At 50.8% G+C, this 21907-nt stretch overlaps 1 protein-coding gene across 1 annotated transcript in view; it reads left to right on the top strand.

Annotated features, from left to right (window-relative positions):
- C10H19orf81 (chromosome 10 C19orf81 homolog) overlaps positions 1-21907 on the top strand; it is a 46259-nt gene that overhangs the window by 17278 nt on the left and 7074 nt on the right. Inside the window, exon 3 of the mRNA XM_069742950.1 lies at positions 13218-13336. Within this exon, the coding sequence (XP_069599051.1) occupies positions 13218-13336 (119 nt within the window). The remainder of the gene's footprint in view (positions 1-13217; positions 13337-21907) is intronic.

Consider the following 21907-nt stretch of genomic DNA (forward strand, 5'->3'; position numbering starts at 1 on the left):
TTGTCTTAATTATTTTGACTGCGAGGGTGTGATTGATGGGCACGAGCAGTGCATATCTTCGCCTGTCTTAACTCATCTCCTTCCGCCTTCTTCAGACTGTGCAGCCTCATGGCCGCGGCATGCGAGAAGGGATCAGCAGAGGCCGCCCAGTCTGAAGCAGGTGTAAGGACGTGTGTGAGCGGCGAACATATTTACTGCACAAGGCCACGAATCCCAGCACCGCAGTGTGACTTTAGGAAAAGCCACTGTGGGTCTGGGATTTATGGCCATCGTTAACCGCACCGGCCAACATGAAATGAGGTCATGAGACGGCCTGCACTAACAGGGTATTGCCAAGGGATAACACAAGAGCGCAGACTCCTGTACAGCAAATAACAACGCTCAGGAATCTGCGCCCAGTACCTAGGTGCAAATTTTGACACCTGTGCTGCGTCTCGTTAAAAAGACAAGTCACGCCTCCACAACTGTTTGACAGTATAATGGGCTAAATAGTGTACGTGTTTAATTCAGCGTGTGCAAGGAGCAAAATTAAATAGAGCAACCTTTGACTTGTGCATCAATAATGCTGTTCAAGGTGTGGCTCTTGTACCTTGCAACACCTGAGGGGGGGGTTAAAGGTAACCTTTGAAATTGGTTCAACTAGGCTTTGGCCAACACTCTGCTCCTCTACTCCTCCTGCTGACCCTGGGCTCAAACACCGCTAGTTTTTGCCCGGAAATGCTAGCTGCACAGAGAAAAACACCAGCCAATGTGTTAGTGGGGTTCAGCACCGCCAGCTGTTCCCCTGCTGTGTAGTCGGCAACGTGTCCAGCACAAGCCACGCTGGCACAACAGAACAAAAGCTGCCACCAGTGCAGGCTTCGGCCTACACTTTGCTCCTCTCCTCCTCCTGCTGACCCTGGGCTCAAACAACGCCAGTTTCTGCCCGGACATGCTAGCTGCACAGAGAAAAACACCAGCCAATGTGTTAGTGGGGTTCAGCACCGCCAGCTGTTCCCCTGCTGTGTAGTCGGCAACGTGTCCAGCACAAGCCACGCTGGCACAACAGAACAAAAGCTGCCACCAGTGCAGGCTTCGGCCTACACTTTGCTCCTCTCCTCCTCCTGCTGACCCTGGGCTCAAACAACGCCAGTTTCTGCCCGGACATGCTAGCTGCACAGAGAAAAACACCAGCCAATGTGTTAGTGGGGTTCAGCACCGCCAGCTGTTCCCCTGCTGTGCAGCTTGCAACGTGACCTGCAAACGCCACGCAGGCACATGAACTGAAATTGAAGGGAGCCTGGCCACCACCCCCAGGTGTTTCTATGTATAACAGCCACCTTGTACAGCAGTACTGCTGCATTTGTACAAGGTGGCTGACGTTTTCTCCTTGCCCACGTGGAACTCAACACGTACAAAATGTGTCTCTTTGAGACCATTCCACTGTCCCTGAGGTGTGACTTTCCTTTCTAATGATACGCAGCACCCCCCTTGGTAGCGCTTCCCGTCTTCTGACATCATTGGTTGGCTACTTGCGCCTGTTCGTCCGCCCTGCCTGAATAAAATGCTCCTCGTTGTCTTAATTATTTTGACTGCGAGGGTGTGATTGATGGGCACGAGCAGTGCATATCTTCGCCTGTCTTAACTCATCTCCTTCCGCCTTCTTCAGACTGTGCAGCCTCATGGCCGCGGCATGCGAGAAGGGATCAGCAGAGGCCGCCCAGTCTGAAGCAGGTGTAAGGACGTGTGTGAGCGGCCAAAATATTTACTGCTCAAGGCCACGAATCCCAGCACCGCAGTGTGGCTTTATGAAAAGACACTGTGGGTCTGGGATTTATGGCCATCGTTAACCGCACCGGCCAACATGAAATGAGGTCATAAGATGGGCAGCGCTAACAGGGCATTGCCAAGGGATAACACAAGAGCGCAGACTCCTGTACAGCAAATAACAACGCTCAGGAAGCTGCGCCAAGCACCAAGGCGTTATTTTGGACACCTGTGCTGCGTCTCATCAAAAAACCAAGTCACGCATCCACTACAGTTTGACTGTAGAATGGGGTAAATTGTGTATGTCTTTCATTCAGCGTGTGCAAGTAGACAAATTAATAGAGCAACCTTTCACTTGTGCAGCATTAATACTGCACAAGGTGTGTCTCTTGTACTTTGTAACACCTGAGGGGGGGGTTAAAGGTTTCCTTTGAAATTGGTTCAACTAGGCTTCGGCCTACACTCTGCTCCTCTCCTCCTCCTCCTGCTTCAACACGGGCTCTAACATCGCAAGTTTTTGCCCGCAAGTGCTAGCTGCACAGATAAAAACACACGCCATTGTGTTAGTGGGGTTCAGCAACGCCAGCTGTTCCCCCAGTGTGTAGCCGGCAAAGTGTCCTGCAAACGCAACGCAGACACAAAGCTGCCTCCAGTGCAGGCTTCGGCCTACACTCATCTCCCCCTGCTTACCCTTTGCTCCAACACCGCTAGTTGGGGCTCTAGGAAGACAATCTTTAATAGGCAAGGCAACGCATCCGGGTTCCAGCACCGCCAGCTGGTTCTCGGCAGTGTTCTTGTCACAGGTACTCCCTCGTGCCAAGCCTGGTTTCAGCACCGTCAGCTGTTTCCGGGTTGTGTCAACTTCACTGAGACGCCTATGCTTGCCCCGTCGTGGGGCGGTCGAGTTAGCCAACTCCAGGGTGCCTCCAGTTTAGGAGCTTCCTATGTGGGCTGCGTGAACTGGTAGTCAAGGCTGGTTCTGTAGTGCCAGTAGGCCCAGCTCCCCCTGTAGGACTGTTGGGGTTCGGTAACTGCGGCTGCCTCGCGGCCTAGCTGTTCTCTCCTCTCCTGTGGGCCTTGGGGTCCACCACCTGGTTCCAGCACCGTCAGCTGGTTCCGGGCCGAGCCTTTGGCTAAGGTGCCTCCTCCTGGGTATCCGAGTTCCGCCAACGCCAGGCGGTCCTTGGTAGTGCTTTTAAGCGCGGGCACCTACAGCTTAGTAACCGGGTTCCAGCACCGTCAGCTGGTCCTCGGTCGTGCCATTGGCTCTTGCACACTGGGGCAACGCATCCGGGTTCCAGCACCGCCAGCTGGTTCTCGGCAGTGTTCTTGTCACAGGTACTCCCTCGTGCCAAGCCTGGTTTCAGCACCGTCAGCTGTTTCCGGGTTGTGTCAACTTCACTGAGACGCCTATGCTTGCCCCGTCGTGGGGCGGTCGAGTTAGCCAACTCCAGGGTGCCTCCAGTTTAGGAGCTTCCTATGTGGGCTGCGTGAACTGGTAGTCAAGGCTGGTTCTGTAGTGCCAGTAGGCCCAGCTCCCCCTGTAGGACTGTTGGGGTTCGGTAACTGCGGCTGCCTCGCGGCCTAGCTGTTCTCTCCTCTCCTGTGGGCCTTGGGGTCCACCACCTGGTTCCAGCACCGTCAGCTGGTTCCGGGCCGAGCCTTTGGCTAAGGTGCCTCCTCCTGGGTATCCGAGTTCCGCCAACGCCAGGCGGTCCTTGGTAGTGCTTTTAAGCGCGGGCACCTACAGCTTAGTAACCGGGTTCCAGCACCGTCAGCTGGTCCTCGGTCGTGCCATTGGCTCTTGCACACTGGGGCAACGCATCCGGGTTCCAGCACCGCCAGCTGGTTCTCGGCAGTGTTCTTGTCACAGGTACTCCCTCGTGCCAAGCCTGGTTTCAGCACCGTCAGCTGTTTCCGGGTTGTGTCAACTTCACTGAGACGCCTATGCTTGCCCCGTCGTGGGGCGGTCGAGTTAGCCAACTCCAGGGTGCCTCCAGTTTAGGAGCTTCCTATGTGGGCTGCGTGAACTGGTAGTCAAGGCTGGTTCTGTAGTGCCAGTAGGCCCAGCTCCCCCTGTAGGACTGTTGGGGTTCGGTAACTGCGGCTGCCTCGCGGCCTAGCTGTTCTCTCCTCTCCTGTGGGCCTTGGGGTCCACCACCTGGTTCCAGCACCGTCAGCTGGTTCCGGGCCGAGCCTTTGGCTAAGGTGCCTCCTCCTGGGTATCCGAGTTCCGCCAACGCCAGGCGGTCCTTGGTAGTGCTTTTAAGCGCGGGCACCTACAGCTTAGTAACCGGGTTCCAGCACCGTCAGCTGGTCCTCGGTCGTGCCATTGGCTCTTGCACACTGGGGCAACGCATCCGGGTTCCAGCACCGCCAGCTGGTTCTCGGCAGTGTTCTTGTCACAGGTACTCCCTCGTGCCAAGCCTGGTTTCAGCACCGTCAGCTGTTTCCGGGTTGTGTCAACTTCACTGAGACGCCTATGCTTGCCCCGTCGTGGGGCGGTCGAGTTAGCCAACTCCAGGGTGCCTCCAGTTTAGGAGCTTCCTATGTGGGCTGCGTGAACTGGTAGTCAAGGCTGGTTCTGTAGTGCCAGTAGGCCCAGCTCCCCCTGTAGGACTGTTGGGGTTCGGTAACTGCGGCTGCCTCGCGGCCTAGCTGTTCTCTCCTCTCCTGTGGGCCTTGGGGTCCACCACCTGGTTCCAGCACCGTCAGCTGGTTCCGGGCCGAGCCTTTGGCTAAGGTGCCTCCTCCTGGGTATCCGAGTTCCGCCAACGCCAGGCGGTCCTTGGTAGTGCTTTTAAGCGCGGGCACCTACAGCTTAGTAACCGGGTTCCAGCACCGTCAGCTGGTCCTCGGTCGTGCCATTGGCTCTTGCACACTGGGGCAACGCATCCGGGTTCCAGCACCGCCAGCTGGTTCTCGGCAGTGTTCTTGTCACAGGTACTCCCTCGTGCCAAGCCTGGTTTCAGCACCGTCAGCTGTTTCCGGGTTGTGTCAACTTCACTGAGACGCCTATGCTTGCCCCGTCGTGGGGCGGTCGAGTTAGCCAACTCCAGGGTGCCTCCAGTTTAGGAGCTTCCTATGTGGGCTGCGTGAACTGGTAGTCAAGGCTGGTTCTGTAGTGCCAGTAGGCCCAGCTCCCCCTGTAGGACTGTTGGGGTTCGGTAACTGCGGCTGCCTCGCGGCCTAGCTGTTCTCTCCTCTCCTGTGGGCCTTGGGGTCCACCACCTGGTTCCAGCACCGTCAGCTGGTTCCGGGCCGAGCCTTTGGCTTAGGTGCCTCCTCCTGGGTATCCGAGTTCCGCCAACGCCAGGCGGTCCTTGGTAGTGCTTTTAAGCGCGGGCACCTACAGCTTAGTAACCGGGTTCCAGCACCGTCAGCTGGTCCTCGGTCGTGCCATTGGCTCTTGCACACTGGGGCAACGCATCCGGGTTCCAGCACCGCCAGCTGGTTCTCGGCAGTGTTCTTGTCACAGGTACTCCCTCGTGCCAAGCCTGGTTTCAGCACCGTCAGCTGTTTCCGGGTTGTGTCAACTTCACTGAGACGCCTATGCTTGCCCCGTCGTGGGGCGGTCGAGTTAGCCAACTCCAGGGTGCCTCCAGTTTAGGAGCTTCCTATGTGGGCTGCGTGAACTGGTAGTCAAGGCTGGTTCTGTAGTGCCAGTAGGCCCAGCTCCCCCTGTAGGACTGTTGGGGTTCGGTAACTGCGGCTGCCTCGCGGCCTAGCTGTTCTCTCCTCTCCTGTGGGCCTTCGGGTCCACCACCTGGTTCCAGCACCGTCAGCTGGTTCCGGGCCGAGCCTTTGGCTTAGGTGCCTCCTCCTGGGTATCCGAGTTCCGCCAACGCCAGGCGGTCCTTGGTAGTGCTTTTAAGCGCGGGCACCTACAGCTTAGTAACCGGGTTCCAGCACCGTCAGCTGGTCCTCGGTCGTGCCATTGGCTCTTGCACACTGGGGCAACGCATCCGGGTTCCAGCACCGCCAGCTGGTTCTCGGCAGTGTTCTTGTCACAGGTACTCCCTCGTGCCAAGCCTGGTTTCAGCACCGTCAGCTGTTTCCGGGTTGTGTCAACTTCACTGAGACGCCTATGCTTGCCCCGTCGTGGGGCGGTCGAGTTAGCCAACTCCAGGGTGCCTCCAGTTTAGGAGCTTCCTATGTGGGCTGCGTGAACTGGTAGTCAAGGCTGGTTCTGTAGTGCCAGTAGGCCCAGCTCCCCCTGTAGGACTGTTGGGGTTCGGTAACTGCGGCTGCCTCGCGGCCTAGCTGTTCTCTCCTCTCCTGTGGGCCTTGGGGTCCACCACCTGGTTCCAGCACCGTCAGCTGGTTCCGGGCCGAGCCTTTGGCTAAGGTGCCTCCTCCTGGGTATCCGAGTTCCGCCAACGCCAGGCGGTCCTTGGTAGTGCTTTTAAGCGCGGGCACCTACAGCTTAGTAACCGGGTTCCAGCACCGTCAGCTGGTCCTCGGTCGTGCCATTGGCTCTTGCACACTGGGGCAACGCATCCGGGTTCCAGCACCGCCAGCTGGTTCTCGGCAGTGTTCTTGTCACAGGTACTCCCTCGTGCCAAGCCTGGTTTCAGCACCGTCAGCTGTTTCCGGGTTGTGTCAACTTCACTGAGACGCCTATGCTTGCCCCGTCGTGGGGCGGTCGAGTTAGCCAACTCCAGGGTGCCTCCAGTTTAGGAGCTTCCTATGTGGGCTGCGTGAACTGGTAGTCAAGGCTGGTTCTGTAGTGCCAGTAGGCCCAGCTCCCCCTGTAGGACTGTTGGGGTTCGGTAACTGCGGCTGCCTCGCGGCCTAGCTGTTCTCTCCTCTCCTGTGGGCCTTCGGGTCCACCACCTGGTTCCAGCACCGTCAGCTGGTTCCGGGCCGAGCCTTTGGCTTAGGTGCCTCCTCCTGGGTATCCGAGTTCCGCCAACGCCAGGCGGTCCTTGGTAGTGCTTTTAAGCGCGGGCACCTACAGCTTAGTAACCGGGTTCCAGCACCGTCAGCTGGTCCTCGGTCGTGCCATTGGCTCTTGCACACTGGGGCAACGCATCCGGGTTCCAGCACCGCCAGCTGGTTCTCGGCAGTGTTCTTGTCACAGGTACTCCCTCGTGCCAAGCCTGGTTTCAGCACCGTCAGCTGTTTCCGGGTTGTGTCAACTTCACTGAGACGCCTATGCTTGCCCCGTCGTGGGGCGGTCGAGTTAGCCAACTCCAGGGTGCCTCCAGTTTAGGAGCTTCCTATGTGGGCTGCGTGAACTGGTAGTCAAGGCTGGTTCTGTAGTGCCAGTAGGCCCAGCTCCCCCTGTAGGACTGTTGGGGTTCGGTAACTGCGGCTGCCTCGCGGCCTAGCTGTTCTCTCCTCTCCTGTGGGCCTTGGGGTCCACCACCTGGTTCCAGCACCGTCAGCTGGTTCCGGGCCGAGCCTTTGGCTAAGGTGCCTCCTCCTGGGTATCCGAGTTCCGCCAACGCCAGGCGGTCCTTGGTAGTGCTTTTAAGCGCGGGCACCTACAGCTTAGTAACCGGGTTCCAGCACCGTCAGCTGGTCCTCGGTCGTGCCATTGGCTCTTGCACACTGGGGCAACGCATCCGGGTTCCAGCACCGCCAGCTGGTTCTCGGCAGTGTTCTTGTCACAGGTACTCCCTCGTGCCAAGCCTGGTTTCAGCACCGTCAGCTGTTTCCGGGTTGTGTCAACTTCACTGAGACGCCTATGCTTGCCCCGTCGTGGGGCGGTCGAGTTAGCCAACTCCAGGGTGCCTCCAGTTTAGGAGCTTCCTATGTGGGCTGCGTGAACTGGTAGTCAAGGCTGGTTCTGTAGTGCCAGTAGGCCCAGCTCCCCCTGTAGGACTGTTGGGGTTCGGTAACTGCGGCTGCCTCGCGGCCTAGCTGTTCTCTCCTCTCCTGTGGGCCTTCGGGTCCACCACCTGGTTCCAGCACCGTCAGCTGGTTCCGGGCCGAGCCTTTGGCTTAGGTGCCTCCTCCTGGGTATCCGAGTTCCGCCAACGCCAGGCGGTCCTTGGTAGTGCTTTTAAGCGCGGGCACCTACAGCTTAGTAACCGGGTTCCAGCACCGTCAGCTGGTCCTCGGTCGTGCCATTGGCTCTTGCACACTGGGGCAACGCATCCGGGTTCCAGCACCGCCAGCTGGTTCTCGGCAGTGTTCTTGTCACAGGTACTCCCTCGTGCCAAGCCTGGTTTCAGCACCGTCAGCTGTTTCCGGGTTGTGTCAACTTCACTGAGACGCCTATGCTTGCCCCGTCGTGGGGCGGTCGAGTTAGCCAACTCCAGGGTGCCTCCAGTTTAGGAGCTTCCTATGTGGGCTGCGTGAACTGGTAGTCAAGGCTGGTTCTGTAGTGCCAGTAGGCCCAGCTCCCCCTGTAGGACTGTTGGGGTTCGGTAACTGCGGCTGCCTCGCGGCCTAGCTGTTCTCTCCTCTCCTGTGGGCCTTGGGGTCCACCACCTGGTTCCAGCACCGTCAGCTGGTTCCGGGCCGAGCCTTTGGCTAAGGTGCCTCCTCCTGGGTATCCGAGTTCCGCCAACGCCAGGCGGTCCTTGGTAGTGCTTTTAAGCGCGGGCACCTACAGCTTAGTAACCGGGTTCCAGCACCGTCAGCTGGTCCTCGGTCGTGCCATTGGCTCTTGCACACTGGGGCAACGCATCCGGGTTCCAGCACCGCCAGCTGGTTCTCGGCAGTGTTCTTGTCACAGGTACTCCCTCGTGCCAAGCCTGGTTTCAGCACCGTCAGCTGTTTCCGGGTTGTGTCAACTTCACTGAGACGCCTATGCTTGCCCCGTCGTGGGGCGGTCGAGTTAGCCAACTCCAGGGTGCCTCCAGTTTAGGAGCTTCCTATGTGGGCTGCGTGAACTGGTAGTCAAGGCTGGTTCTGTAGTGCCAGTAGGCCCAGCTCCCCCTGTAGGACTGTTGGGGTTCGGTAACTGCGGCTGCCTCGCGGCCTAGCTGTTCTCTCCTCTCCTGTGGGCCTTCGGGTCCACCACCTGGTTCCAGCACCGTCAGCTGGTTCCGGGCCGAGCCTTTGGCTTAGGTGCCTCCTCCTGGGTATCCGAGTTCCGCCAACGCCAGGCGGTCCTTGGTAGTGCTTTTAAGCGCGGGCACCTACAGCTTAGTAACCGGGTTCCAGCACCGTCAGCTGGTCCTCGGTCGTGCCATTGGCTCTTGCACACTGGGGCAACGCATCCGGGTTCCAGCACCGCCAGCTGGTTCTCGGCAGTGTTCTTGTCACAGGTACTCCCTCGTGCCAAGCCTGGTTTCAGCACCGTCAGCTGTTTCCGGGTTGTGTCAACTTCACTGAGACGCCTATGCTTGCCCCGTCGTGGGGCGGTCGAGTTAGCCAACTCCAGGGTGCCTCCAGTTTAGGAGCTTCCTATGTGGGCTGCGTGAACTGGTAGTCAAGGCTGGTTCTGTAGTGCCAGTAGGCCCAGCTCCCCCTGTAGGACTGTTGGGGTTCGGTAACTGCGGCTGCCTCGCGGCCTAGCTGTTCTCTCCTCTCCTGTGGGCCTTCGGGTCCACCACCTGGTTCCAGCACCGTCAGCTGGTTCCGGGCCGAGCCTTTGGCTAAGGTGCCTCCTCCTGGGTATCCGAGTTCCGCCAACGCCAGGCGGTCCTTGGTAGTGCTTTTAAGCGCGGGCACCTACAGCTTAGTAACCGGGTTCCAGCACCGTCAGCTGGTCCTCGGTCGTGCCATTGGCTCTTGCACACTGGGGCAACGCATCCGGGTTCCAGCACCGCCAGCTGGTTCTCGGCAGTGTTCTTGTCACAGGTACTCCCTCGTGCCAAGCCTGGTTTCAGCACCGTCAGCTGTTTCCGGGTTGTGTCAACTTCACTGAGACGCCTATGCTTGCCCCGTCGTGGGGCGGTCGAGTTAGCCAACTCCAGGGTGCCTCCAGTTTAGGAGCTTCCTATGTGGGCTGCGTGAACTGGTAGTCAAGGCTGGTTCTGTAGTGCCAGTAGGCCCAGCTCCCCCTGTAGGACTGTTGGGGTTCGGTAACTGCGGCTGCCTCGCGGCCTAGCTGTTCTCTCCTCTCCTGTGGGCCTTCGGGTCCACCACCTGGTTCCAGCACCGTCAGCTGGTTCCGGGCCGAGCCTTTGGCTTAGGTGCCTCCTCCTGGGTATCCGAGTTCCGCCAACGCCAGGCGGTCCTTGGTAGTGCTTTTAAGCGCGGGCACCTACAGCTTAGTAACCGGGTTCCAGCACCGTCAGCTGGTCCTCGGTCGTGCCATTGGCTCTTGCACACTGGGGCAACGCATCCGGGTTCCAGCACCGCCAGCTGGTTCTCGGCAGTGTTCTTGTCACAGGTACTCCCTCGTGCCAAGCCTGGTTTCAGCACCGTCAGCTGTTTCCGGGTTGTGTCAACTTCACTGAGACGCCTATGCTTGCCCCGTCGTGGGGCGGTCGAGTTAGCCAACTCCAGGGTGCCTCCAGTTTAGGAGCTTCCTATGTGGGCTGCGTGAACTGGTAGTCAAGGCTGGTTCTGTAGTGCCAGTAGGCCCAGCTCCCCCTGTAGGACTGTTGGGGTTCGGTAACTGCGGCTGCCTCGCGGCCTAGCTGTTCTCTCCTCTCCTGTGGGCCTTCGGGTCCACCACCTGGTTCCAGCACCGTCAGCTGGTTCTCGGCAGTGTCTTTTGCTCTTGTACCTTCTGCTCCCCATCCTGGTTCCAGTACCGTCAGCTGGTTCCGGGCAGAGCCTTTGGCTTAGGTGCCTCCTTCTGGGTATCCAAGTTCCACCAATGTCAGGTGGTCCTTGGTAGTGCTTTCAGGCACGGGTACCTCCTGCTTAGTAACCGGGTTCCAGTAACGTCAGCTGGTCCTTGGTAGTTCCATTGGCTCTTGGACATTCGGCTACCCATCCGGGTTCCAGTACCGTCAGCTGGTTCTCGGCAGTGTCTTTTGCTCTTGTACCTTCTGCTCCCCATCCTGGTTCCAGTAACGTCATCTGGTTCCGGGCAGAGCCTTTGGCTTAGGTGCCTCCTTCTGGGTATCCGAGTTCCGCCAACGTCAGGCGGTCCTTGGTAGTGCTTTTTAGCACGGGTACCTCCTGCTTAGTAACCGGGTTCCAGTAACGTCAGCTGGTCCTCGGTAGTTCCATAGGCTCTTGAACCTTCGGGTAGCCATCCGAGTTCCAGTTCCATCAGCTGGTTCTTGGCATTTTCTCAGCCTTCTTGTACCTTCTGCTACATTTCCAAGTTGAAGACCCTAACGTCGACAACCCGGAAGACCACCCCGATGACGACGACCCGGAAGACCACCCCGATGACGACGACGACGACGACGGCGGAGACGACGACGGCTGAGACGACGACGGCGGAGATGACGACACTGGAGACGAAGACCCTGGAGACGACAACATGGAAGACCGAGAAGCAGAAGAACAAGAGGCTGCAGAACAAAGAGCAGAAGAACATTAAGCATAAGACTTAATATCAGAGCAAAAGATATTATCTAAATTATATGCAGAAGAAGACTAAGCAGTGTATGGGGGTGAGTCCGTTCCTCCTCGTGGTGCCCCTGGATAAAGCCTGATGCTGCAGGCCAAACTGAACGCGGACAAATGTAACTTTTGTGACTGGCAGAACGGAAGGTGTAATCTTCCAACTTTTATAGATAACAACTACGGGAATGCCTGTCACAAATGAGAATATGATGAAGAAGTAGAATAGGAAGAATAATAACAGTGGAATAAAAAGAATATGTAGAATAGGAAGAATAATAATAGTTGAAGAAAATGAATATGAAGAATGTAATAAAAAAAAAAATAGGTAGAAGATGAAGAAGAAGATGAATAAGGTGAAGAAGTTGATGTCAAGGATGCTGATGATGATGAAGATGAAAGTGTGGGAAAAGAAAAAAAAAAAAAAGAAAAAAAAGAAGGGGAAGGGCGTGGAATAGTGAAACATCAATATCTGACAAAATAAAAAAAATTTACATACTCAATATCTTTTTCAATCCGAACTTCTTTAAAAAAAAAAAAAAACATGCTATTCTATTTGATTGGACTAATCCTCATTGCCTTTAATGTCTCCGCCACCTCCCCCATACATCCTACATTATTCTTAGTTGTTTTCCTTCAGGTAGAATGAACCTACAAGGAAAGAAAGGGTTTATTTTAATTCCGATATTTTGGTCCCATTGACTTGCATTGGGATCGGGTATCGGTATCGGCGATATCCGATATTTTTTGAATATCGGCCGATCCAAACCGATACCGATACTTTCCGATATCGGAAGGTATCGCTCAACACTAGACGTGAGCATAAATCTCAACAGTCAAAAACTTGCATCATAACAAGGGTAGCCACGTATAGATATAAATAGCAAAATCATCTCTCGGCAGAGTATCAGGAAATCATCTTTTTGTTTTGTTATTTTTTTCCTACAACACATCTCAGGATAAGACAAGCCAAGAGGTTACGATGATTCTTTCAAACAATGAATAAAGCATCAATCCCCGGTTGTAAACCTTCCAAACTTCATTCAATTCCGGTCTCATAACATTGGGGATGGGAAAGTTGGAGAATGTTAGCCGTTTCCCGTTAAGTCACGCGTCTGTAGGCCTACCAAAGAGGTGAGGAAGGACATGTCAACTCTTGCCATTGTTGAAGTTTGGAACTTTTCTTGAAAATGTTCAAAACTTTATTAGGTCCATTCCATTACGTTCTTGAGAACTTAAGCTCTAAACTACACTGAGATGGACTTTTCATTAGAAAGTCTACGTGCTCACAATATTGAACATATTTAGCTGTATGTTTTTACTATATTATTGCAAGCATGATCCATTATGTCTATATCCTTCCTAGATCACAATTTCTCAGGCCGAAATGTTCAGAAGCTACAATCAGAAATTGCTCTTCTGACAGAGGCCATCAGCCACCAGAACATTGGTCTTTCCAAATTTTTGAAAACCAAGTAAGACTCGAATACATGTTACTTAAAGAGTAACTTTCATTTTAATTTTTATTTCATAAAACAATAGTACACATGAAAATAAGTAACTTTGAAGTATATCTTACCAGTGAAATCTGCCTTTTTAATATTCGACTTGATGTTTTACTAGAAATTCATGGGTAAAATCTGAGAATGAGTGATCAGTCCAGGAGGAGAAAGAAGAAGATTTCTCTGAAAAGATATATTACAAAATTTACTTTTTTCGTGGGTACTATTGAATCATGAAATAAAAATGAAAACGACGGTTACTCTTTAAATAACAAATCAGATGCTGTATGCATTACATAGCAGCAAAAATTGTTTTATGTGCATTTGTATGATCAAATAACTATTAGAAACCATCTAAGCTGACGCAAGTCTGCTGGATTCAGTAATGCTAAGGTTAATAGCTTTCAGATATATTATGTAAATTTCTGCAGTAACGTAGTAGTGGATACCACATGGAATGGATTAGACATGCTCCAGTTGGAAGAGTAAACTGCAGGGCACTTACCGTATGTTATATCTTCTTTTTCCATTTCTTTGCTTGAGAACGTCACCTGAAACAGATTATTCACAACTATGAGGAACTGAACCCTGAAAAGCCACTTACAAGAAAATTCCAAAATCCTCCTCCATCTCAGCTTCTGACCCTTTGTATGGAGAGTCCGGTTAGTAGATGGGTACCATGTGAGACAACAAACTAATGGGTTACTATTGGAGAAACTGCATAGGTTTGCTTTAAGAGATGTAGCTGAGTGTTTTCTAGGGTCTACAAGAACCTACATTACATGCACATACAGATGTGTCCACCCTTACCTTTCCGGATTTCATTGAGGACTCCAATTAAGAAGATTATCAGGACATGCTTCCAAAATGATTGATAGGATGCAGTCTACACTACATCCACTGAGTGGCCTCTTACAGACACATATAGCAAAAACATCTACTGGCAGAATACCGCAAAATCCTGTTTTGTTTTTAACACTCATTTCAGGATACGTTAAACCAACAGGAAATGTAAGAAAGGACACATCTTTATAACTACTTTGACCAGCTCCAAAAAACTCAGTGAAGATAAAGAAGAATATGGGAATTGTATGTGTTCATATTTGAGGCTCAAATTTTCCATCATCCATCTCAAAACACCATACTCAGACTGAGAATTTGAAGGTCCCTCCAAGGGTATGACGAGACAATATATTACTTATGAGGTCCCCCTACAGTATTGTCATTTCCTGATGTTCCTGTACCAGAAGTTGAGAACCTAAGACTTAGAGGACTTTGGCAAGTACTATGGGATTGAAAGAAAGGAAAAGGTCCTAGCTTTGGTGGATCTTATCTTCTTATCTTCTTTGGGGTGATGTGAAGCTAAAAAGATACCATTCTCTACATCATAAGAAATTTTTTCTTCATTTTACTTCAAGAAATGAGAAGAATTAAAAGATTTGTGCCAAGTTTTGAAGTTACTCTATATCTCTCACTTATCCCGAGAACAGGACTCTGAAAAGCCAAATGGGGTAGAGGTTGGGCATGTCACCACCACACCATTCTTTTTTTATGAACCTTGGCAATTTTTATCAGTTCTATAGAAAATGAATGGAACAGAGGGATGCATTCTCAATATTAGCCAAACTAGACACTAGAGTTGGTACAAATCAATTTGTAGGACTCAGTCCAGGAGTCAAGTCAGTAATCTCTGGTCGCTGAATGGGAGGACTAAGAACCTCTTTCTACCTTGCGGCATTCACTGCTCTTGTTTTGATTAGCCTGTCTAGAGTGATGTCACATGTGTGTCATGCTGCAACAATGACGTTGTGCCAGGCCGGTTAACCAAAAGAAGAGTTATGAATGCCAGCAATTAGTAGGTGGTTTTCAGGGCTCCCATCCAGTGGCCAGAAATTACTGTCGTGGCTGATGGACCTAGTCCTGTGAATTGAGTCACGTAAACTCTACTAGACATCCATCTGTTGATGTAGTGGTAGGGTAGTTGGATGAGATACTTGTGTCACAGCTCTGTTGGGGTACTGGTTTTCCTCAGGAGATCCTACTGGTGACTAGAGATGAACTTAGTGGAAATGGTACATGTCAACAGATGAGTATCTACTTAGGCTGATATGAGTTTTCTTCTTTATGGAGGAGACCAAATTTGCCTACCATTTTGTTCTTGAAGAATGTTCATATATTCCGTAAGCCTACATACACCACCAGGCAATTTGTGAAAGAAAATTACTCCCTGAGAGCTGCACCAAAGTCTTCTCTTCCAGACAACAAGGACCTTGCTATGCACTTATGAGGGTAAAAGACCCAAAACAGCTGTCCACAGATGGGTGTCTGGAATTACATAGTTTTCTTCCCTTCTGGATGAAACCAACAGTAATTTGGATACTTTTTTCCATGGAGCATTGTCTGTGAGTAGGTCTCCATACACTAGCTGGACCTCCTCAGGTGAGCCAATCCCCCAGAGACTTTCTATGACAAAATATGATGGAAAGTCACATACTCTTTGGATTTTCCTGATAAAAGACACAGTGATCAAACAAGATGTAGTTATATGAAAATTATTCCAAGTTGAGGTTGGACAAAGACACTAACTACCATTATGGTCCAATCGGAAGCCTTTATGTGTTGTGTTTCCCCTTAATAAGAGTTAATATATCTAAGTGAAGAACGCCTTTGTTGATAGTAAACAAGAAAGAAGATAAAAGCCTTACCAGATTACAGCTGGAATAACATACAATTAAGTGGGTTTTTTTTTTACTTTCTTTTTCCTTGAGTCTTTTAATGTAAAAAGCTTGTAGCCGAGATAAAAGGATCCAGCTAATCACAGAAGCAGTCTGTCCCAGTAACCCGAATACTGAGCAACAGCTGTGATCATTATCGAAAACAATGACTACTACAGGCATGAGACTGTATGTGTGGTAATTATCCAGCGAGAGAATGCAGTGGAGTAAGAATAGATCAAAGTTACTGGAAGGTAAGGAATAAATTCTCCAGTTAAAGCCAGAGGTCACCAACAAGAGCATGACCCAACAAAATGCTACATTTCTAGGTATCGACTTTAGATTACTCTGGAGTACAGTCATCTAAATGAAGATGCTAAGCTTGATCGTTTGTAAACCTTATGAAGGTGGCCATGCACATTAGATGAAGCGGGCCAAACGTGATCATTTTTTTTGACCAGTCAACCATCTAATCTGTACAGAGGGGTCCCGACTGTCCTCCTACATTAGACTTTAGAAAAAGAAGGGTTAAGCATGCTCAATGTCAACATACCCTTTCCTTTTTATCCTTAAAGAAGTTGTCCACCCCCTTTTCTTCTAACACACCGACCAATGTGGCCTGAAAGCAAAAAGAAACAAAGTTTTGCAGCGCAACAGTATTTTTGCTTCCTCAGGGGATGGCCATGGGACCACAACAACTAGTCGTCTCCTACAGTGGTGACCAACACATCTTGCAGCTACCAATGGTTGCATCCAATTGTGATGGGTATGTAGAAATGTAGTACGTAAAACATTAAGCAATGTTTTAGAAATAATCTTGAATATAAACATTTGTTTTGTGTATACAGCTCTATTGCCAAACGATTTGCATGGTTAAACAGTGTTGGACTGGAGGTGCCAAGAGACTATAGTGGAGTGTCGGACTATGGGGGCCACTGTTCAACTAATCATGCACAAGTGTCCACCAGGGAATTCAGCTGTTCTATGGTGGACAAATCTGAGATTAGTTATAGTTAGTGATGAGGAAATGTTCTCAAATAAGGCTAGGGTCGGCATTAGAAACAGGCAAAGTAGGCAGTTGCCTAGGGCCCCACTCACCCAGGGGCCCCAGTCAGTTGCTGAGGCTGCATTATTCTCTATGGGGCTGTTTTATACTCTATGAGGGCTGTTTTATATTCTATGGGGGCTGAATTATACTCCATAGGGCTGCATAGGGTGCATTATACTATATATAGAACTATGGGGGTGCATTATACTATATGTAGGAATATGGGATGCATTATACTGTATTGAGTACTATGGGGAATGCATTATACTGCATGCAGGACTATGGAGTGCATTATACTATATGGAGGGCTGTGGGATGCATTGTACTATGTTGAGGACTATAAAAAGTGTATTGCACTATATGAAGGTCAATGGGGAGTGCATTATACTATATGGAGGCCCATGGGGTGTTCCTTCTATATCAGACCTGGGCAAGATGCCGCCCGCGGGCCGCATCCGGCCCGCCTGATGATTTTTAACGGCCCGCCAGCTAGCTGTCAGTTTCTGACAGCCGCCGCCGGCACCGCTCGGCCAGCCGCCAGATGCTTATGAGGGCTGGCGGCTGGAGTGAAGGCCCCGAGCTCATCCACACGCTGCGCATTGCAGCGCATACAGTTCCTCCATACGGGAGTCCTCCAGGGTCAGGATGTGATTGACACAGCATCAGGAGCCATTGGCTCCTGGCTGTGTCAATCATTCTTGTGACCGGAGGCAGCATTATGCCACCGGTCACAAGAGGCTGCGCTCCGCATCGGCCCTGTACGTCACGTGCGTACGTCACCTGCGTACATCACCTGCGTACGTCACCTGCGTACGTCACTCCAGCGCCGTGCGGGATGCTGCGGTGAAGAAAGTTGCTGGCTGATGGTCTCCGTCCTTCGGGTGAGTATCAGCGGTGGTCTCAGCAGTGGCGTATCCAGGGGGGCCCCGGGCGCAGCCGACAGTGCAGCACTATATGGGGGCCATAACATTTGTGCAGCACTATATGGGGCCCATACTGTTTGTGCTGCTGTATATGGGGCCCATAATGTTTGTGCTGCTGTATATGGGGCCCATAATGTTTGTGCTGCTGTATATGGGGCCATAATGTTTGTGCTGCAGTATATGGGGCCCATACTGTTTGTGCTGCAGTATATGGGGCCATAATGTTTGTGCTGCAGTATATGGGGCCCATACTGTTTGTGCTGCAGTATATGGGGCCATAATGTTTGTGCTGCAGTATATGGGGCCATAATGTTTGTGCTGCAGTATATGGGGCCATAATGTTTGTGCAGCACTATATGGCGCAAGTGTCTGTATGGGGCATTGCCCATCATATGTATCATGGAGCCCGCCAGCTGTAATGCCCCATGCAGATGGCCTTGTTATATATATGTATACTACAGTATTGGGTAAAAATGAGTTAATTATATTAGTCCGGCCCTCTAAAACCATCCAAATTTCTCATGCGGCCCCATGGCAAAATTAATTGCCCACCCCTGTTCTATATGGAGGACTATGGGGTGTGCATTCTACTATATGGCGGTGTGCATTATACTATATGGAGGTCTATAGGGAATGTATTATACTATATGTAGGACTATGGGACACATTATACTATATGGAGGACTATGGGGAGTGCATTATACTAAATGAACAAAATGCTGCCTATTCATCGGGTGATTGGATTGTTCACGCGGAACAGAAATCATTGTTCTCAGCAGCACATCGCCTGGTGAAAACTTCAGATATGCTGCTGATAACATGATACTGTATGGGACAGATTGCTTTATTAGTGATCGTTCTGTCCCCATAATTCTTCCTCAGCTGGTGTAAAGAGGTCGGGAAACAAGAGTCGAACGACTTAAATATTGTTGATCATGCTCGCTTAACAGCCTCAACTCAGCACATGTACAGTATATCTGCATAGGACCTACAAGCACAAATTAGTAGAATATTTTTAGCATTGATGTTTTAAAAAATTGGCCCGCCTGATGATTTTTAACGGCCCGCCAGCTAGCTGTCAGTTCTGACAGCCGCCGCCGGCACCGCTCGGCCAGCCGCCAGATGCTTATGAGGGCTGGCGGCTGGAGTGAAGGCCCCGAGCTCATCCACACGCTGCGCATTGCAGCGCATACAGTTCCTCCATACGGGAGTCCTCCAGGGTCAGGATGTGATTGACACAGCATCAGGAGCCATTGGCTCCTGGCTGTGTCAATCATTCTTGTGACCGGAGGCAGCATTATGCCACCGGTCACAAGAGGCTGCGCTCCGCATCGGCCCTGTACGTCACGTGCGTACGTCACCTGCGTACATCACCTGCGTACGTCACCTGCGTACGTCACTCCAGCGCCGTGCGGGATGCTGCGGTGAAGAAAGTTGCTGGCTGATGGTCTCCGTCCTTCGGGTGAGTATCAGCGGTGGTCTCAGCAGTGGCGTATCCAGGGGGGCCCCGGGCGCAGCCGACAGTGCAGCACTATATGGGGGCCATAACATTTGTGCAGCACTATATGGGGCCCATACTGTTTGTGCTGCTGTATATGGGGCCCATAATGTTTGTGCTGCTGTATATGGGGCCCATAATGTTTGTGCTGCTGTATATGGGGCCATAATGTTTGTGCTGCAGTATATGGGGCCCATACTGTTTGTGCTGCAGTATATGGGGCCATAATGTTTGTGCTGCAGTATATGGGGCCCATACTGTTTGTGCTGCAGTATATGGGGCCATAATGTTTGTGCTGCAGTATATGGGGCCATAATGTTTGTGCTGCAGTATATGGGGCCATAATGTTTGTGCAGCACTATATGGCGCAAGTGTCTGTATGGGGCATTGCCCATCATATGTATCATGGAGCCCGCCAGCTGTAATGCCCCATGCAGATGGCCTTGTTATATATATGTATACTACAGTATTGGGTAAAAATGAGTTAATTATATTAGTCCGGCCCTCTAAAACCATCCAAATTTCTCATGCGGCCCCATGGCAAAATTAATTGCCCACCCCTGTTCTATATGGAGGACTATGGGGTGTGCATTCTACTATATGGCGGTGTGCATTATACTATATGGAGGTCTATAGGGAATGTATTATACTATATGTAGGACTATGGGACACATTATACTATATGGAGGACTATGGGGAGTGCATTATACTAAATGAACAAAATGCTGCCTATTCATCGGGTGATTGGATTGTTCACGCGGAACAGAAATCATTGTTCTCAGCAGCACATCGCCTGGTGAAAACTTCAGATATGCTGCTGATAACATGATACTGTATGGGACAGATTGCTTTATTAGTGATCGTTCTGTCCCCATAATTCTTCCTCAGCTGGTGTAAAGAGGTCGGGAAACAAGAGTCGAACGACTTAAATATTGTTGATCATGCTCGCTTAACAGCCTCAACTCAGCACATGTACAGTATATCTGCATAGGACCTACAAGCACAAATTAGTAGAATATTTTTAGCATTGATGTTTTAAAAAATTGGCACATTTTTTATTTTAAATGCATGAGAGCAATTATTATGCTTGCCAAGATGGACATAGATGCAGAAGATAGAGACAGATGCAGAACGACTCAAAAAATGGCCAATATGCAGGTCGCCAATCTCTAGGCTCATTGGTGTCCTATTCAGATTTGACGTGCTACATTAAAATAAATAAAAGAGGCTGCAGTGTTCCTTGCACTTGCTTTACATGGTAGCATTGTAAAGTGGACATTATCTTGGCATCTTGAAGAGATGACTGTAAATGGTTGTCACTTAAGCCACTTTATTACCGAGTGAGCAGCTGTGGCTCGGATGTTGGGAAGCCTCATTTCAATGTACCAATATGAATTGAAAACGGAACATCACATAAAACCTGACATATGCAAGGTTTCAATCCCATCATCTGACACTCGCAGCTAAACAGACAGTAAATACGAAGTGTTAAATTTATCATACTCTGTGAAAAAGCAAATCATCGTCTCCATTGTTTGCTCTCGTTCCCCGCATCAGGAATCAACAGGATGTTTTCAGGATTTTCATTTTTTTATATTTGAAATGGGCTGTCTGAGTTCAGAAAAAAAGGTTATGACACATCTAACGTGGAGTTTTTGGCCGCTAGATGCAAGGGGAGGCAATTTAGGTTCAACCCGGAGGGCAGGAGGGGAGTGAACCAAATGAGTTAAATGCTCATGTCAAACATGAGCTATTGCTTTTTGTCTGGGGAGGTCGCAACGACATATAGTGTGGGGAGAAGTCAAGGAACAGAGGGGACCACAAGCCTCCCATGTGGCAGCTCCCCTGAAAGCTATGCCTTTCATCTACTGGTAACTGAAACATAAATTCTGCTTTTATCTTTTGTACTACTACTATTTGTATTTGCGTATGTGACCATTGTATATGTGTAACCATTGTGTATATAGTGTATTGTCTAATGTGCCCTTAAGGTGATTAAATATATAAGTTAACCTTGGGCTGCTCTTTTATCTCGATCCACAAATCCATGCATCAGTTTCTCAGTTTACTTTCTCATGCTACCGGGGCTGATTTCTGGCCCAATATAATCCTGTTAACAGACTTGTCTTATATCTAACGAGGAACTGGTGGCAGTTCTAACGGGCGGGCAGCGCTCTGCTCCACTGGTGCTATTGAAAGGGGTTGTTGGCAAGTGTGATGCCCTGTCAGTGATTTGGTGGGCCACATCTTCTCACACCCGATGCCTCCCTGGGCTCATGTGAACAGGGGGTATCTGAGAGTGCATTGGTGAAAGTGGGGAGACCGCACTACATGCTCCATCTGACGTAATTGTGATATCAGGCTGGATGGCGAGGTGCGGGTTCATCACAGTTAACTAATTTAGGGATTCTGTTGTGAATTCTGTTGTCGGGCTCCCTCCTGTGGTCATGAATGGTACTTCGGCTGGTTCTGTCCATGGACTTCCTCTGGTGGGTGTTTCTGAGTTTCCTTCCACAGGTGACAAGGTTAATTCGTTAGCTGCCGCTCTATTTAACTCCACTTAGATCTTTGCTCCACGCCACCTGTCAATGTTCCAGTATTGGTCTAGTTCACTCCTGGATCGTTCTTGTGACCTGTCTTCCCAGCAGAAGCTAAGTTCCAGCTTGTATTTCTTTGGTTTGCTATTTTTCTGTCCAGCTTGTTATTTTTATTGTTGTCTTGCTTGCTGGAAGCTCTGGGACGCAGAGGGAGCGCCTCCGCACCGTGAGTCGGTGCGGAGGGTCTTTTTGCGCCCTCTGCGTGGTCTTTTTGTAGGTTTTGTGCTGACCGCAAAGTAACCTTTCCTATCCTCGGTCTGTTCAGTAAGTTGGGCCTCACTTTGCTAAATCTATTTCATCTCTGTGTTTGTATTTTCATCTTTACTCACAGTCATTATATGTGGGGGGCTGCCTTTTCCTTTGGGGAATTTCTCTGAAGCAAGGTAGGCTTTATTTTTCTATCTCTAGGGCTAGCTAGTTCCTTAGGCTGTGCCGAGTTGCATAGGGAGCGTT

This window comes from Ranitomeya imitator, chromosome 10 (assembly GCF_032444005.1).
Source record: "Ranitomeya imitator isolate aRanImi1 chromosome 10, aRanImi1.pri, whole genome shotgun sequence".
NCBI lineage: Eukaryota > Metazoa > Chordata > Amphibia > Anura > Dendrobatidae > Ranitomeya > Ranitomeya imitator.